General features: G+C 47.4%; 1 protein-coding gene across 7 annotated transcripts in view; it reads left to right on the top strand.

The window, feature by feature from the left end:
- The window catches only part of ARHGAP32 (Rho GTPase activating protein 32), a 274980-nt gene that overhangs the window by 71433 nt on the left and 184302 nt on the right, over positions 1-19245 (top strand). For 2 of the 7 annotated variants that reach the window (XM_054086882.1, XM_054086881.1), the window contains exon 1: positions 629-845. The exons of 4 other annotated variants lie outside the window; for them this stretch is intronic. In XM_054086882.1, coding sequence (XP_053942857.1) covers positions 742-845 — 104 coding nt within the window. In that variant the 5' untranslated portion in view covers positions 629-741. Of the gene's footprint in view, positions 1-628; positions 846-9485; positions 9770-19245 lie in introns of those variants that run through there. One more of the 7 variants, XM_054086886.1, reaches the window with a different exon arrangement.

The following is a 19245-nucleotide window of genomic DNA, read 5'->3' as shown; positions in this document are numbered from 1 at the left end:
CCTGGGCAACGTGTTCCAGTGTCTCACCACTCTCATGGTGAAGAAATTCCTCCTTATGTCCAGTCTAAATCTGCTCCTCTCCAATTTATACCCATTACCCCTCATCCTATCCCCACAGCCTTTATGAACAGCCCCTCTCCAGCTTTCCTGTAGCCCCTTCGGGTACTGGAAGGTCACTATAAGGTCTCCTGGGAGCCTTCTCTTCTCCAGGCTGAACAACCCCAACTCTCTCAGCCTGTCCTCCTATGGGAGGTGCTCCAGCCCTCTCAGCATCCTTGTAGCCTCCACTGGCCCCGTTCTAACAGCTCCATCTCCTTCTTATGTTGAGGATTGCAGAACTGGACACAATCCTCCAGCTGAGGTCTCACAAGAGAGGAACAGAGGGGCAGAATCCCCAGCTTTGCTGTGCTGGGCAGATTTAATTCAGGGGTGAATCCAGAGCAGGTGAGGACAGCCCTGCGTAGATCCAAGGGGCAGGCTGGGAGGCACACAGCACAAAGGAATTCCTTTCCCTCCCTCTGCCGGCTTGGAAAGGGTTACAGCTGGAAAGCCTGCCACAGCCTGAGGAGAGCTGAATCAGAGCTGGGGAGGGCAGCAGCTTGCGCTGTGCCTTTCACTTCCAATAGACCTTCTGGGGTGAATGCTGTATTTGGCCATTCCAGCGAGGCTGCAGCGTGAGGAGGGGTGTCCGGGGGTGTCCATGTCTCTCTGTGTGTGTCCGTGTCCGTCTGTGTGTGCAACATGGAGGGAGGGAGCGGAGCTGCTGCTGCCTTTCCCAGGATCTGTGTGGCTGCTTTCGCTGCGGGAGCACCGGGAGTTGGGAACCCTCTCGATGGAGTTGGAAGGTCAGTGCTATTGATAAGTCACTCAGTGCTATTGATAAGTCACTCAATGCTATTGATAAGTCACCCAGTGCTATTGATAAGTCACCCACCGATAAATGCAACGCAGCAATGCTTCCTTCCTTTGTGGTTTTAATCCTGCTTTCTCCTAAGCGTAGTGCGGAAATGAATGGAAATGATTGCTTCTCTCCAAGGAATGCGACTGTTCCATTGCTGGTTGTGGCCAGCGATGCCTGATGGAAACGTGGAGCGGGAGTGGAAAAAGGCAAGCGTGGCATTTCCACCAAGCAAATGCAATTTGCTTTAATTGGAGGTGTGCTTTGGATTGGGGGTGTGTTGTTCAGCACACGGACGTGGCTGTGTGCACCTCCTGAGCGGCTGGGTATGGAACGGAGAGAGGTTGATTGTCTCCTGGCTGGATCACACTCTAGGGCTCATGCTGTAGGAAGCAGACACGGTATAATTTGTCATCCCGTTCTTCCTGCGACAGTGGGGACTGAGGCATTTCCAGGCTGTAGAACGTGCTTAGTGGCATGACTGACACCTGCATTGTTTTAACCCAAGCTATGATGTATTCTGTCCGTAGGCACACACTCTCTATGCTGAAAACAGCAATAGTCACAGCAGTTCTGGGCTGAGTGTGTGTTTCTTTTTCCTTTCTAGTGGCTCCCGAAGCGCTGTTGATACGAGGTGGGTTTGGGAGCGATAGTTCTGGAGGGTCAGGTTATCGTGCAGTTAAAATTCTTACGGAATGAGGCAGTGCTGATTATCTTCATGGCAAATCGTCTCCTTCACCCTAGGCTTGGATTTGTGCTTTGGCTGATAGGAAATAAGCCTATTGCGTGGCAGTTCAATTGGTATTTTCTACTTCAGGGCTGAGAGCGCTTAAATATAATATTTACTGGTGAAAAAAAGGAGGGATCTGGGGGAACCGGTGTAATTTAAAACTTGCCGTCTTGGGCATGCTCTGACCGCCTACCTGGTTCACAGATCAAGGCTGTTTGTACCAAACTAAAAGTTATTTTTGAACCTAGATGCCGGAAGCTGCAGACGGGTTCTTGTTTCACTGAATAATGCATTATCCACAAAGTCCTGGTGTGTGCTAACTCCGCCTGCTTCAGCTGGCACTGCCGGAACCAGGGCGAGCGGCTCCCAGGAGCACTGAAAAATTGAAATGGTCTGTATTTTCATCCTTTCTTGTAGTATTTTGCCTTAGGAAAGCTGCTCCTGAATACCCGCTCGTTGTTTGTGCTACCCAGTGACTCTGAGAAGGCTGCGTTGGTGATTTGGGTTCCCCTGACTTACAAACGAGTCCACATTTAATAAGGGAACGTGTGTAGTGTGCTGATGTTGGAGCCCTTGCACGCCCCAGTGCCCTTGGTGACAGAAAAGGCACAATGCGCTGTGTGTTAGTATCCGTGTGGGTCTAAACCAGACACACATGCCGTAGTGGGTTTTGTAAACAGGAACACTGTAGGATTTTTGGTGTGGATTCCCTTGGGAATGTGCAGAGCTCACTCTGAATGACACTGGTAAAAAGAACTGGCAGTGTCGGCATGTGCAGTACCAGGTGTGTCATTAATACAGAGAAAGTTTAGCGATGGTTTTGTGCAATCTATGCAATGTTCTTCCATGTGGGTCTTGCATTTCAGGGGAGTCTGCAGATTCAATACCTTTTCGATTCCGGCAGTGACAGTCCCTTTCTTGCCGCATGTGCCGACAGCCCAGAGTGTGACAGAACTCGGTCTTACTGCGTTAAGGCTGACTTTGTGGAGGAGAGACCTCTCACTCACGTTCCCTCAGTGTTTGCTTTTCAGTGTAGCAACGAAAATTCCTATTGTTTCTTAGAAGCAAGGCTTGCATTTAACAGGATAATGGAAGTATTTTTACCTTCTGTCACTCCAGTGCTCCTGACTGCTCATAGAATCACTAGATTGGAAAGGACCCACTGGATCATCGAGTCCAACCGTTCCAATGATGCTTGGAGTCCAGGAGGATTTCTGGTTATTGATGTAAAAGTAAACCTGAACTGCGCTGGTGGGTGTTTCCTTCAGGACAAAGAATCATTCCCAGGGTTGCAGAACCCCTGCCTGACCTGTAGCAGGAGTTTCTTGGCTAGAGGGGAAGGAGGACAGAAAAGAGCAACACTCTGAGCTTATGCAAGAGCTGGCATTCCGAGGGGCAGCTGGATCAGGTCGCAGGGCACGGAACGGTGTGTGTTACTTGCGATAGATAGCATCTCCTAGGCCGGTCTTTGGTGGTTTGCGTTACGCATCACCAGCTCTGGGTGACTTGGCGTGCTGTGACGTTACCGCTGCCCGGGGACTGCTGAACTGCCTGTACTCCTGCAGCTTTCCACACCCGGCTCTTCCCAGCCGGGAGGGTGCTCCCTCAGCTCCCACAGGATGCTTGCCCTGGAAAAAAAACCCTGCATGTCGTTTTGCAGAAGAAGTGAGCAATTTTATTATGGCATTAGTGAGCACATCCTTTGTGCTCTGTTCTTTCTGCAACAGTCAGCATATCAAATATACTGCGTGGCGTATCTTCAGTATTGATATCAAAAATACACACCAAAAAAAGAAATTTAATCCCCGTTTAGTAGGGGGTGTTAATCATTGGTTTATCATTTGGTTTAATCATTCTTCAAACTATGCTTTTTTCTCATTGTTTGATACTTTCTGAAAACTTCAGTCCATGGTATCAGGGTCCAGAATGTAAAGTTTTGATGTTCTGCTGCTGACAGTGGTCAGTAAAGTAAATGCCCTGTTTTCTGCCAGTACTCCTAAGTCATATAAAGGAATGTCATTCCACCTTCCTTTCAATCATCAGCCTGGAGAAAAGGCAAAAAAAGAAGCCCAAGAATTGGTGGTGGAAAGGAGAATTAAGGTGACTTTGAAGTGGTGGACGTGATGGACAGAAAGTAGAGGAATTGAGATGGGATCTCAGCTTTCCAGTCCTGAGGATAATGACCAAAACAGGTGGATATTGAGCTGCCGAGTCCGAACAGGGTAGAATTCTGTGTGGAGAGTGTATTGGGTGCATTTCACACTGCCCTCTGCTCTCCTCAGGTCTGGTAGGGGCTGGAGCACCATTTAAAGCAGGGAGCATTAGGTAAAAAGGGAAGGAATCTGGACTCCATGCCTTTGCTTTGAAGCACCATTTTGATTCTATCTCTTCTCTTGTATCCTGTGATCATTCCTTCTGAAATGGTGAATGTGGAATTTGTTATCCCAGTGCCTCTGGAGACACTTCAGAGGTGATGTAATAGCTGGTTTTATATCTGTCGCATTTTCTTACGCAGACCCTGATCGAATCTGGTTTTCTTCCTTCATTGTGTAGAACAGCAGTGAAACACTGAGTAAAAGATCTGTTGCAGTTCTCTTCCAAAGCTGAGAGCAACCAGTGTCTGGTTGAGATCTGGTTTGGGTCAGAAGGGACCTCAAAGCTCATCCAGTCCCACCCCGTGCCATGGGCAGGGACACCTCCACTGGATCAGGGGCTCCAAGCCCCATCCAACCTGGCCTGGAACCCCTCCAGGGATGGGGCAGCCACCACTGCTCTGGACAACCTGGGCCAGGGCCTCCCCACCTGAACAGCAAATTATTTCTTCATATGTCATCTCAATCTCCCCTCTTTCAGCTGAAAACCCTTCCCCCTCATCCTATCCCTGCACTTCTCTGATCAAGAGTCCCTCCTCACCTTTCCTGGAGCCCCTTTCAGCACTGGAAGCTGCTCTAAGGTCTCTCTACAGCCTTTTCTTCTCCAGGCTGAACAACCCCAACTCTCTCAGCCTGTCCTTGTACAGGAGGTTCTCCAGCCCTTGGATCATCTCCGTGCCCTCCTCTGGACTCGCTCCAACAGCTCCATGTCCTCCCTGTGCTGAGGACTCCAGAACTGGACACAGGGCTCCAGGTGGGATCTCCCCAGAGCAAAGCAGGATGGGAGAATCCCCTCCCTCTCTCCACTGGTCCCACTGCTTTGGATTCAGCCCAGGACACGGTGGCTCTCTGGACTGCGAGCGCTGTGGTGGTCCACATTGCGATGCTCTGTGGTGACAAAGACCGCTCTCAGTTACAGGAGGCGTTGGCCATAACTGGCAGCAGGGTGTTGTTGGGGCAGAACCAAACTCCTTGGGCCGGGAATGCTGGGTCGTTTATTACCATGGCCTCCACTTTAATTTATAAAGGCTCCCGGCCTCGCATTCCCTTTCAGCAAATCCCATGGCTGAATAAACTTGTGAAGCATCCAGAAGCCGACAGCGCATTACTGTTTGTTGGGTTACATATTTACAGTTACTCTAAGTTCACTTTGAAGCTTCTCGGAGGTCTGAAATTTCTGGTTAATCAAACTCGGAGAAGGGCTTTTAACCTGACACTTCTCATAATGTGCAAGACGAGAAAGCCCTCGTTGCATAGCACACCAAGAGTTTAACGCAGCTCTTTGTTTTTAATCCAGACAGTTCAAGCTGGGGGCGATTTTAGCTGGGTGATCACGAGCATCCTAGTGCTTCTGCTGAGATAAGATGACGGCTTTGTTGGGCACGGAGCTGACACACAGGCGGTGGTGGCAGTGGTTTGCTTTCGCTTGGCAACTGAATTTAGTGCCAAATTCCTGATGGGTCCTGATGGGTTTCACCACTCCAAGAGGGGACGGTTGTCTTGTTGTGACTCTGCACTTGGTCTGAGTTTCTGGGTGCTGTGAGCCAAATGGGAGACACTAATGAACTCCAGCGATGTTGTCGTCTTTTCGTTGTGTCGTACAGCAATTTCCCTGTTCTCAAGGAGTTCTCAACCTTTTTTATAGGGGTTATAAACGAGTGCTCTAAACCTTGCTCGGGGCTGGAGTGCAGCAGATGAGATTTCAGTCCTTAAGAAGTGTTTGAAATGTGCAAACAGACTTGAATTTCTGGCCACATTTCTTCATTTGTGTGTTTCATTGGATTTTGTCCTTTTTAATAGCGAAACAACAAGATATTACACAAACTTCTTTTCTCTAATATAAACGCCAAATTTCCAAGCCTTTTCCATCTGTTCTCTGTACGTTTTCTCATATTGATGCTTCAATGGAATAGCTTCACGTGCTGTATTAATATAATTTATAAACATACACCCTGTTTCTTTGCAGAGTGTTCAGTGTCGCTGCGCTGAGTTCTGTTTCAGCCGTTTCAGAGTGATGGACCGACCATGCCATGCGTTTTTAGAAATCACTTATGTAAAATACCAAGCAATTTTAAGGGCATGTGCCTGCAGTGACCGTGTGAAAACCTATTTGTTTAAATTAAAGATGTGCCCGGAGATGCTTTGTGACAACCATAGCGATATATACCATGAAATCATAGAATCATGGAATCATTAGGAAAGGACCTCTAATCTCATCCAGTCCAACTGCCAGCTCGGCCCCACCGTGCCTGCTAATCCATGTCCTAAAGTGCCACGTCTACATGGTTTTTTTTGAACACCTCCAGGGATGGAGACTCCACCACTGCCCTGAGCAGCCTCTTCCAGTGCTTTAGCAGCGTTCAGTAGTGAAATCTTTCTCAATATTCAATCTAAACCTGCCCTGGTGCAACCTGAGGCCGTTTCCTCTCGTTTCGTAACTTGTTACTTGGGAGAAGAGAGCAACACCCACCTCACTACAACCTCCTTTCAGGAGTCAAAAGGTAAATTAACGGTGTACTAAACTACTTATTACAATTTGGACGTGGTTTCTGAGCAAATAGCATAATTAAAAGTGATGGGAAGAGGGGCTATGACCCAATATTTTCATGCTTTCCATTAGAGGTACACAGTAAGGCTGGAACTTTGTATGGCATCAAACACTGAGCCAAGCCCCGGCTAGGCTTGAAATAAGGATGAGTTTTGATCTCGGTTCATGTGTTTGAAACTTAGACGTTTGCCTCTGAAAATAAAACCAGTACTCCATCGTAGCTCTCAAAGATTGCCTTTAGCAAGCTTTTCCAGGAACAAAACCTACATTACAACCAGCTCTTGGTAGTGTGAGTCCAGAGGATTGTCTGTAGCGTAGGAGCAGATCTGAAGCATTTTCTGAAGTTAAATTGCCCTCACAAGGCACGCTGAAAGAAAAGCAGACTGGATGGGGGGCTTTCCTAGACAGAAACAAGGCCTGGGCTGTGAGAAATGAAACAAGAAGAGGAAACTGCAATAGTGTCTTAATTTTGCCCAGTCCGTCTGATGCACGCTGTTGACAGCTTCCTATTAAAAGGGGACTTTCGCAGCTTCTTCTGCTACTGAGGGAGCTGCTCGTGGGCACACATGAAAATACTTAGTTTTTCATGGACTGGAAATCTCCGTTCCCTGGTAATGATTGAGGGAAGCAAGGCTGATGTCAGATATCAATTTCAGAAGGCGGTTGTTGTTAAAGCCTAGTATTTGTGGTTGCAGAGAGCCATTAAATTCATGCCCAGAAGGTTAACCAAAGCTGTGTTGACTTTTTTTCTTCTGCAAACTAATTTGTTTAATGCTGCCACGCTCGCTCCTAGCTTTTCGCAGGAGCAATATAATGAGATTAACAAGCCTCTGATCGCTTCCATATCTGATGCTTAAATCCCCATGGGAAGCTGTGAAAGCGTTGGAGCTCTCTTTCTTTCGTACGGGGGCTGCGCTGGCGAAGCCAGGAGCTGTTCTTTCCGTAAGATGCCGTAGATTTTTTTGCTGGGATGATGGAGTAGCTAAGCTTCGATCCGGAGCCTTGGAGCAGCATGGTTTGAAGGAACAGAGAAGAGATGCTGAGGCTGCCAGCCAAGGGGTTGCTTATTGGGAAGAAAAGACACCCCTTCCTCCTCCCCGCTGTGATACTCTGGAGAGGGAAGCGAGTTTCCTAGGGAGGTAATTAATGCCCTGGAAAAACTGCTGTGACAGCTCCCAGCACCACACGGGGAGTTGTGTGGGCAGCAAGCTGTGGTAGACACACCAATCTCTTCCCTGTTTCTCTCAGTTGGGTGCAGGCTTCGTGTCCTGCAATGCCTGCAGTCACCTCCTCGCCTTCCCTCTCTCTGCCTGCCTCTGGCTCACAGCCAGCCGGCTCCTTGTTTCCAAGGGACGTGCCCACAGCTTGATCTGGGAATAAAGGCTGACACTGGAATTAGATTTTCCCTTCTTATAAAAGCAGATGTGATTGATTGATTGTGAAGGAAAACTTAGAAGCTTTTTCTGAAAAACAAAACCAAAAGAAGGGAGAGCTGTGTGTAGTTCTAGTTAAAAAACCAAAAGCCAGATGCAGTTTTGGAGTTTTGGAGCAGTGTGGTGTTCCTGTGCTTTCTCTGCCCAGTGCCTTCCGTGCTATTGATGTTAACAGTTGCAATACGTGTTTTGTGGCCATCTCCCCCGACCCCGGTTAAATCTCTCTGTACCTTAGAGCCCTTTCTGTTTAAGGTGTGTGGCTGATTTTAAGTAGTCTACCCTAGTTTATCTCTCCAGTTGATGAAAATCACCTCTCTTCGGTTCCTGAGCAGTACTCAGAGTGGTGAAGAAGCTGCTTTTTGGCTTGTGTGTACGACTGATGGCTTGCAGGAATAAACCCTCTTTTCTCCATGCCTCAATGTATGTTAACAAACACTGGAGACACCCAAATCACACAAAACCTTTTTGTCCAACGAATGTCTCTGGTTTTGAATACATTCTCTCTTTCAAGAGCTTGACCACACATGGAACTTGTCAGGAGCAGCTGCTCACAAATACCTCCAGATGTGGACAGCCCTGAATACAACGTTCTGTTCTGTATTGGACCTGTTTATTCTGACCTTTTCAAATCCCTTTATTGCTTTTTAAGCTCAGGGTTACCTCTTTTCTCATTTTAAGTATGAATTCTAGATATGTTTAAATCTCAAAATTCACATGCAGAAGCTGAAACTGCTTTTATTCGTTGCACTCTTCTTTTCTCCGTTGGTCTTGGCAAGCTGAAGGCGCTTTGCTGCTCTTCCAGCTGTCCCTCTCACCAGAGCTGTGGGACCTGCAGGGCTGGTGGAGCACTCGATGTGCAAGTGGTAAATCCCGGTCTGTGCTGTGCTGCTCATGAATTTCAGGAGAGAACCTCAGCCCCCTCACAACAAGCCGGTTACATGCTCAGGTCAGGAATGCTAGCATGATACGACAAGGGAAAATCTGAACTTCTTGGCCACAAGACTTGGTGAAGATAAAGATTTCTCTCCAAGGAATATTGAATTCAGTTTCTTGATTATGATTTTCCTTATTCTCAATTTCTTTTTTTTTTTTTTTTTGGTGAGGAAATGTCAGAGCAAAGAGAATTCTAAATCCCCTAAATTATTTTCAGATGAGTCAACGTGCCGTTGGTTGAACAATGGAATGTGTACTTAACCACATTTACATGGTGAACAGCCAGGAAAGCCACCAGAACGAGTAGGGCTGGAATTGCTTGAGCCTTCTTGGCTGTACAAGGAAGAGCGTGTAGCCATGCCAGCTGGAATGCAGCTGCTCCTCAAATCTGGCACCTCATGTTGAGTCCTGTCAAAGTGCGTCGTGTTGGAGAATCCTGAGCGGTTTGTTCGCAGACAGAGAAGAATCGGTGAAGACTTGACTTGAGAGTGGAGTGAAGCCCTGTTGTGTTGATGTATGTGAGTCTCTCAAACTTGCTGCTCTGAGCATGGAGTTTGTATGGGTTCCAAAAGCCTTAATCTGGGGCCAAAAAGAAGCAAGTATTCGTGTGGATGTGTAGTGATTCCATGGGTCATCAACTCCGCTCCCGTTCCAGCCCGTGCTCCAGCAGCGTTTGCAGCTCTCCAAAATGCCTTGCGTCATCCGGAGTGCAATCCTTTCAGAGAGTTTGGTACCACTTTGTGATTTGCTGTGCACTTTTCCTCTGGATCCTGTGGAGATCGGTTCAGTGACACGTGTGACATTGCTGAAACGTGCTGTCTAAATACAAGTTTCAGTGTCCTTGAGGACAACAGAGTAAGTACATGATGGTTCTTCTTGGGGCTGGAACCTTCTGGTAGACCTTCTTAGCGCTTTCTGCTCCTTTGATCAGTAGTAAAGATACTAAAAATGAAAATAGTTCCTAAAAGGAAAATAGTTAAAGCTGAGTTGGTGAACAATTTTTCTGGTTCTTTTTATGTGTCTTTTCTCATACCTTGCGAATTATCGTGGCATTTAACAACAGAAAAATCAGTTGTGTGTTTCCTGTTGTGTTCAGCCCTGGGATCCATGTACAGTGGGGTTAGCTCATTTATTCTACTGGCAAATAGCACGAACAGGCATCCGTCATGGATTAAATGAGAAGGGGAAAAGTATCTGTAATATCATGAGGTACATAATGACATATTTTCTATTTTTCTTCCTTCACAAGAGCTTTCCTGGCAGGTCTGACTTGCTTTTTGCGACCAAATGTGAGCTGGAGGAACACGATGAAGTTGTGTGACAGCTTAAAATTGAGTTTTAAGACAGTCTTAAAACTGTGTGACTGCCTTAAAAGTGTCTTATGGCTGTGGTGGGAGCGTGCGCTACTGGTGGGCGATGCTAATGTTATTAAAATCATATGTATCTACAAGAATAGAGCGAAAAAGGCAACACGCGCTTGTGTATGTTATGACTTTTCTTTCCTGTTCTCTCTCTCAAGGGAATGGAAAATAATTTCACTCATGGAAATAGTGTGGATATCTTTTTTCTGGGGTTTTTTTTTTGCATTGTTTGCAACTGAGTTTGAAATGTGTTAAGTTACAACCTCTCCTTGTTGTCACGCACAGAGGGTTTCGAGTTTTCCTCTGCCTGTTGATGTGATGTCTCAGTGGCCGGTGCTTGAGGTTGGCCATGACACGATGATCTCGCGTGACGCACTTCCCTCTGATGACTGTGAGAAGTGACGTTAACGTGTGGTCCAGTGCTGATGCACCATCCTGTGCTGGAACAGGGAGTATAACGCCTAATTAAGAGAGATCATAATGGAATTATCAGCATTCCCAAAAGGAATTTATCCATCTCTTTAATTCTAGGCTCTTTTACAGCTTCTTCCAGCATCCATCTCTTCCATGGCCTGATGGTACCTCATCCTCGCACTGGCCTCTGCTTCTCATACCATGGTGGTGGCATTGGCCATTCTTGGTTTTCTTATGGCAATCCCTACCTAAATTGAGCTGCAAGACCAAAAGACTCATCTTAAAGAAATGCTGATCTACTAGAGTGGATTTTCATCTGTAGGATGATTGACCTCTCAGGCATTTAAAAACAGCACTCAAGTTGCTGAAACATCACAAGATTGACTTTAGAAATTCTGCCTTTTAAGGTGCACTTTGATTTTAATGTTTTTTTTTTTTTAATTTGCACTCCAGTGTAAGTTTTTAAGTGCAAGACGGGTCCTGTTATTTACCTTTCCTCTGCAAGATGATTTACTAATTATAGTGAAAGCTGAGAGTATTTCTTCACTGTTTGACTCCATGGCTGGAGCTTTGAAAATACAAAATGCAGAGGCTTGCTGTGAACTGACAAGAAATTCTAATAGAGTCTTGCTCACTGTATTCCAATGTGCTTATAATTCAAGGTCATGTCCAGTCTCAATGACATCTGTGCAGGATGTGTAAGTCCTCGTGGTGGTCTGGCAAGAAAAATATTACCCATTTTCTCCTCAGCTCCTTGAAAAACAGCTGGCAAGATATTTTTTATGCATGTGTGTATAAATATGCACACGCTTTTTGTTCTCTGAATCAGAGTTCAGGTAATGGGAGCAGGACACGGGTGATGTGCTCTGCTTTGTAGAGATATTCTTGGTTTCTTACAAGGAAATGACAGCAGCATTAGTTATTAATTTATTATTTTTTGCATATTAATTTGTTATTTTGCAATCAATTAATTATCTTTGCATTTCATGTTGGAGTACCCTGAAATATCACTTTGATTTCCGAGTACGTAGAGCATTTCATGAACTCCAGCCCCGCAGCCAAAAGGGGAGGACAAGGTGTTGATCTCCCTGCTGGAGCAGGCTTTGCAAATGAGATTTCGGATCTGATCGCAGCCAACAATGTATCGACATAGGATATGGCATTGGTAACAGATACCCATTGAGATGTCAAAATGGTGCTGAGCACCAGCTGATGCCCGAATAGGCTTTTTAATTAGTACCCGGCCTCTCGTTGATTAAAAATGTGCCTCTGCATAGGAAGAAGTTGTGATGAATCTCCTGTGGCTCAGAAAAGAACAGAGGTTTGGGTTTTTTTGGCCTTTCTTCTTGTGCATACGCAAAGTTTTCTTGGTGCCTGCAAAGAAAAAATACCACCAGGGAGTCTAAATGCACAAAAAATTGAAAAACTCATAGGGAAGAACTTCAGGCTGCTGCTTAGTAGGGAAAAATGCTTGTGCAATTATAGATGAAATATGATCATGGAGTCGTAGAATAGTGTGGGTTGGAAGAGACCTTAAAGCCAATCCAACCCTCCTGCCATGGACAGGGACACCTCCCACTGGCTCAGGCTGCCCGAGGACCATCCAACCTGGCCTTGAACACCTCCAGGGATGGGGCAGCCACAGCTTCCCTGGGCAGCCTGGGCCAGGGCCTCACCACTCTCATGGGGAAGAAATTCCTCCTTACGTCCAGTCTAAATCTGCTTCTCTCCAGTTTATACCCATTGCCCCTTGTCCTATCACTACAAGCCTTTGTGAATTGCCCCTCTCCAGCTTTCCTGTAGCCCCTTCAGGTACTGGAAGGTCACTATAAGGTCACCATAAGGTCTTCTTGGAGCCTTCTCTTCTCCAGGCTGAACAACCCCAACTCTCTCAGCCTGTCAATGATGTGGCATTGCATGGAGTTTTGAGGACAAAGCATCTCTGGTGACTTACGCTGGTCCTAGCTGCTAGAAAAAAGCTGGTGGAGGTTTGACTGGCTTGAAAGAGTAGCAAACATCTCGCACTCAGGGATGCTGTTGTCTGGGCCTCCCAACTGGAAAACACTGGGACCTGTATGAGACAGCAGTGGGCGGTAAAACTGCTGGAGCCAGAGTGTCCAGCACATGTTCTCTAAAATGAGTCAGAACTTGAAGAAAACAGGTGAGGTACTAAGTGATACTGACCCATGGCTGTGGTGTAGTCACGAAGGTCCAGAGGAGGCTACAAAGATGATTGGAGGACAGGCTGAAACGGTTGGGGTTGTTCAGCCTGTAGAAGAGAAGGCTCCAAGAAGATCTTACAGTGACCTTCCAGTACCTGAAGGGGCTACAGGAAAGCTGGAGAGGGGCTGTTTACTAAGGTTTGTGGGGATGGGACGAGGGGCAATGGGTATAAACTGGAGAGGGGCAGATTTAGAGTGGACATAAGGAGGAAGAATTTCTTCGCTCTCAGAGTGGTGAGACACTGGCCCAGGTTGCCCAGGGAAGCTGTGGCTGCCCCATTGCTGGAGGTGTTCAAGGCCAGGTTGGATGGGCCTTGGGCAGCCTGAGCCAGTGGGAGATGTCCCTGCCCATGGCAGGGGGGTTGGAACTGGATGATCTTTAATGTCCCTTCCAACCCAAACTATTCTATGATTCTGTGAATGCTCCGGATACAACTTCTAAATGAACAAGCAGGTTCATTTAGAGCCTATTGCGTTAATGAAAGGTGATAGGTTGTTGTAACCCTGTGCTGCTCATGGCATCAGAGAGCACGCAGTGTCGGAGAGGGGAAAGGCATTGGCAAGGTCATGGCGTTGCGATCTCCTGAGTGGTGGGTGAGTGTGGCTTCCATGTATTGCATGTGGTCAGCAAACTGTGTGTTCGTTGTCCTGTCCTTGGCAGAGTGCCTGCGCTGTTGATGTTCCAGTCCTCTGCTGGTGTTCCAGTCCTCTGCTGGTGTTCCAGTCCTCTGCTAACGTTCCAGTCCCTTGGGCTACCAACTCAGGTGTGAGGAGCCGAAGTTTCCGGCAGCAGTGCGCTGCGAGCATCCTTTGTTTGGGGTTTTAAAGGCGTCTTATTATCATCCATCAGGTTACGGCAGTGCCGATCATCAGGGAGCAGAGCGGTGTGTGCACAGGCAGCAAACCAGAAATACAGGTTTGGAGAAGAACTTTAATCATCTGCAGTGCTGTTTACGGAGGGAAAATACTGAAACAGAAACCACAGACACTTCTTACTTTTTGTTATATACGTGCTCTTGATCGTGACTTTCCCTCTGCGTGTGTTTCATCCATCGGATAAGACTGTCTTTCGAAAAATATTGATTAGGAGCTGGAAAGTAGGCAGTCAGTGATGAGTTTAATGCAGAGCGCATGAGGATGTGTGCAGACGTCACCTCTGAGTAGGTGACACGTACTTGTGTTTGCTGACTCCATAAGTGTGTTATTCATATGAGCGCTGATATCATCTCTCAAACACCCTTTCCCAATCCTAGCCCAAACATTCCTCTTTCCCAGGTCTCCTAGAACACTCATCGAGTCAGTTAAATCAGAGAAACAGATTTTCTGATGCTATGTACAAATAGAACAGGAAGGAAAAAAGTGCACATCAAAGAATAATAATCATATATATAATCACGAACCTCAAAACTGGTACTTTTTGCTCCCTTTTATTCCTACGTAGGCACCCTCGGTGTTCTAAAAGAGAGTTGAACCTGATGAGCTCTCTATGTGAGTGCTGGTGGAAAATCAGACCTCAGATCGGAGAATGGGCTTGATTCGGTGTTTTCTGTCGCTGTTTCAGACTGCGTTGCTTTTTGTGCGAAGGATCGGTGCTGGCGGTTCACAGCAACCAAGTGGGCAGTGTTGTCAGGGTGTTGGTGTGGACTGGCAGAAGGTTTCACGTGCAAATGCATTTTGTGTGGTAGGAAATCTTTTTCCGTTCTAACAGCTGATTAGATCTGTTTGCACGCGCCGGGAAAACAAAATACTGTCGCTTTTAGAGAACATATTTAATTACTGCTGCATTTACAACAAAACAAGTGTTGAAAGCCTTTACTATATAATGAGGATATGAAATGTGAACCATCTCCATCCCAGAACAGAAAAAGCGGCCGCTTCTACTGACTGTGCTCCTTCCTGTGGGTTTTCCTGAACTTGATGGGAGGCGTTGGGTCTGGATGGTATTCCCTGTTCATTTCTACATGGAAAATAAGGCACAGCAAACCAGAAGAGGATGTTTGAGTTTAGAGATCGTTCAGATTTTGCCTGAAAGGCTCGTGTAGTTAACTGTGGGGATCTTGGAAAACTCATGGAATAAGTGCCAAGAGTCTTCTTGCAAAACACATTGCTAAGACTTAGATTAGATGTAAAAGTCTTTGGCTAATTACCTGATTAATTTGATGTATTTCAGAGATAAAAAGAGAGCAGATGATTCTTCTTTTAGGTTCTGTTTACACAAAGAGAACTCGGGGAGCTATCGCAGATGGTTTTCCAAACAAAGAACGAATATTTGAAGGAAAATATTGCAAACGGAGTTTTGCACAAGACGTTTTGGTGAGCTGCTTTGTCTCTGGGAAGAGAAACGGGCAGTGGAGGAAAGGAGCTCTGGCTTGGGCTGTCACATGGAATGGTGTCTCACGCCGTGAGCTGCCTGCGAGCGTCAGGCTGGGGATGAGATCGGAGTGGGCGGGAGATGTGGATAACCGAGGCATAACCCTGTGGGGTGCCACCAGCTGCCTTCCGCGAGAGAGCTTGGGAATGAACCTCGGTGTGGAACAGCAGGGATGCAGCTCCTCTGTCAGGCAGCACGGTTCCTAACGCACGGAAGGAAAGAAATCCATGTCCGCGTCCCACCAGCAGGTCCAGGAAGGTTATTCTGCCCCTGGACTCGGCACTGGTGTGGCCGCACCTTGAATCCTATGTTCAGTTCTGGGCCCCTCATGGCAAGAAGGATGTTGAGGCTCTGGAGTGTGTCCAGAGAAGAGCAACAAAGCTGGTGAGGGGCTGGAGAACAAGGGTTACGAGGAGCGGCTGAGAGAGCTGGGGGTGTTCAGCCTGGAGAAGAGGAGGCTGAGGGGAGACCTTATTGATCTCTACAACTACCTGAAAGGAGGTAGTGGAGAGGAAGGAGCTGGGCTCTTCTCCCAAGTGACAGAGGACAGGACAAGGGGGAATGGCCTCAAGCTCCACCAGGGGAGGGTCAGTCTGGACATCAGGAAAAGATTTTTCCCAGAAAGGGTGATGGGGCCCTGGCAGAGGCTGCCCGGGGAGGGGTTGGGGGGAGTCCCCATCGCTGGAAGTGTTTAAAAGACGGGTAGACGAGGTGCTCAGGGATATGATTTAGTGGTAGATAGGAGTGGTTGGACTATGATCCAAGAGGTCTTTTCCAACCTGGTAATTCTCTGATTCTCTGAAAATATAGCTCTGTAGCCCAGTCCTGGTTGAGATACAGTTCAGGTCAAGCCTCTCGCTCCGGAGCAGAGGGGAGGCAGGGCTGGTGAGCAGCGATCCTTGGGCTGCAGAGGGGTGCATGGGCTGCAGCTGTAGGGCTGATGCCCTCCCTCCCCTGCTGCCTGTCGCTGGGACGCTCTGCATGGCTCCACTGGTGTAGGACGATGCTTTGGGTTGTGGTAAGGATTTTGGGGCCAAAGCCTCAGTACCTGCTCTCCAGGCAGCCCCCGATTCCGGGTTCCTGCATAAGGGCTCCAGCTTTCTGGTCCAGCTGCTTCTTCAGTAGTTTTCTCTCCATTTTTTTCCCCCATTTCAGACTCATCTTTCCCCCTGCTCCCTCTCGCTGTGTTTTTCCTCTTTGGTAAGGAGATTTGGAGATGGTTCCAATCTCATCGTTGCGCTGGGGTTTCCTATGACAAGATGAGCATTCTTTTCCAAGTGCATGGTAGCGAGGAGGGGGTGCGAGCAGCAGCCTCACTTCCTGAGACAATTTTGATAGCTTTCAGCTGCTTCTGTTATCCCGGGCCTCTCCAGGAGTCTTTGGGAAGTGCTGGGTGTCAGGCTGCTCTCATCCCTGGAAGCTGTCTCATATCTTACAATTTTATTCCTTTGTTTGCTCTACTCTTACCTTTTTTAACCTATTCTCTCTCAGCCTTCTCTCTTTGCTGTTATTCATTATGGACTAAAAAGTCTCTTTTGCAGGTGTCAGCTCTAAAATCATGATGATTACTGAGAGGAGAGAAAAACAGCTTGAAGAGTGCTGTTTATTGCCATTTTCCTGGGCTCTGAAATTAATGTGTGCTGTTTCAACAATATCTCATTTCTTTGGGAAGGCTGATAGCCGGGTCACTTCATTATCCTGCCTTTCTGCACAAGTCCCAATGGAATAGAAACGCTTGCGTTTTCCAGACTACCCCTGGGTGCTCCACACAAATACTTTGGAAAGCTTATCCCTGCTTGCTTTTTTTCCCCTGTCAAACGGAAAAGTGATGGATCTGTTCATCACCTGCCCTTTTAAGTTAACATATTGCACTTGCAACCCCTTTAAATGTCTTGAAACTAATGGGACGGTTTGCTTTCACTGGTATGTACTTCACCACGTCAGTTAAGGCTTTCTTTGTCTATTTATTTATGTTCCCAAGAGGGCATTGTATTACTGCCAGCATGACTCAGGACAACTAAAGGTTGCAGTGGAAGATGCCAGCTTCTGCTGTGATGCAATATGAACTGAAGTATTACCTTAGTCATACCAAAAAACCCCAATTAATGCCGTCTGCTGGATTACCTGTGAGAGAGGAGCCTACCTCTTCCCAGTAACTTCTTCGGTCGCCGTGCATCGTGGTGCAGGAAGGGACTGGTAAGGAGAAGTTTTGTGTGTCACTTGCCAACTGTGTCCTGATCTGCATCAAAAGAAGCGTGGCCGGCAGGTCGAGGGGACTCTGCGCCTCTGCTCCGCTCTGGTGGGACCCCACCTGGAGCTCTGCATCCAGTTCTGGAGTCCTCAGCACAGGAAGGACATGGAGCTGTTGGAGCGAGTCCAGAGGACGCCATGGAGGTGATCTGAGGGCTGGAGCACCTCCTGTGCAAGGACAGGCTGAGAGAGTTGTTCAGCCTGGAGAAGAGAAGGCTCCATGGAGACCTTATTGTGGCCTTTCAATACTTAAGGAAGATTTATAAGAAAGATGAGGAAAAACTTTTTAGCTGGGCCTGTAGCAACAGGACAAGGGAGAAGAGTTTTCAGGTTGCCCAGAGCAGTGGTGGCTGCCCCATCCCTGGAGGGGTTCCAGGCCAGGTTGGATGGGGCTTGGAGCCCCAGATCCGGTGGGAGGTGTCCCTGCCCATGGCACAGGTGGGACTGCATAGGCTTTAAGGTCCCTTCCAACCCAAACACGTGGTTGTGTTGTCCACATGGAGTTAATGTGTTGTCCAGGGTCACGTTTTATGGGAAGCAGGCTGTTACAAAGGAAAGAAGGCGCCTCTTGGGTTTTATTCCAGGTTTCCGTAACTTAGTGCTGAGGCTTCTTGTGCATTAGTCACACTATTTTTAAGCAAAAGTAACAAAAACAGCTATTTTACAGGAACATTTTGACTTAATTGTCAAGACCTTTGTCGCTCAAGTATAAAAATTATTTCAGGGCAAAATTTTATTTTATTCCCATCGGTCTTTTGAAATGGGATTGGAAGGTGGATTCAGTGGCTGAATGTCATTTCCAGCAGGATTGTCCTGGTTTATTATCTTCCCCTTGCCGCAGCAGGGTTTAATTTCTCCTGTAGTGGGAAAGGACAGTGCCGTGTGTAAGCCATGAAAGGTGGTAGGGTGGCAAGGGGAAGCATTCGGAAATTCATTCCGAGCATTCATGCTGAGCTGCCCTGGTCAGATGCTCTTTTCTCTGACTTTACAGTTCTTCTCTTCAGCCAATGTGGTTGGACAGATTCTGTTGCATAGAGAAGGTGTTGCCATCCTGTTGTCTTCTATTATGTGGATGCGTAAGCAGAATGGAGCATCTCCCATATGAGGATGGGCTGAGAGTTGGGGGTTGTTGAGCCTGGAGAAGGCTCCGAGGAGACCTTAGAACAGCTTCCAGAACTGAAAAGGGCTCCAGGAAAGCTGGGGAGGGGTTCTGGATCAGAAAGTGCAGGAGGACGATGGGGAGTGGTTTTGAGCTGAAAGAGAGGAGATTGAGGTGAGATCTTAGGAAGAAATGTTTTGCTGTGAGGGTGGGGAGGCCCTGGCCCAGGTTGCCCAGAGCAGTGGTGGCTGCCCCATCCCTGGAGGGGTTCCAGGCCAGGTTGGATGGGGCTTGGAGCCCCTGATCCAGTGGGAGGTGTCCCTGCCCGTGGCAGGGGGAGTGGGACTGGATGGGCTTTGAGGTCCCTTCCAACCCAAACCATTCTCCGATTTACAGAACCTTTCCAACCCAACCCATTCTCCGATTTTTATGGTGGCAGAGATGCCGTATGGAATCTATCCTGATGGAACCACGCCAGGAGTGATTTTAAAGGCAGAGGAGGAAGCGATAAAGCATGGTGTTTCTCAGTGATTAGGTTTGAGAATGGAGAATGATGGGAAGGAATTGCAGTTACCTGATACATGGTATTTTTCCTACCCCTGCCTTACAAAGCA

The sequence above is a fragment of the Cuculus canorus genome, chromosome 23, assembly GCF_017976375.1.
Source record: "Cuculus canorus isolate bCucCan1 chromosome 23, bCucCan1.pri, whole genome shotgun sequence".
NCBI classification, from domain to species: Eukaryota; Metazoa; Chordata; class Aves; order Cuculiformes; family Cuculidae; genus Cuculus; species Cuculus canorus.
The sequence above is the reverse complement of the archived record's forward strand: the minus strand, read 5'-3'. Positions and strand labels throughout refer to the sequence as shown.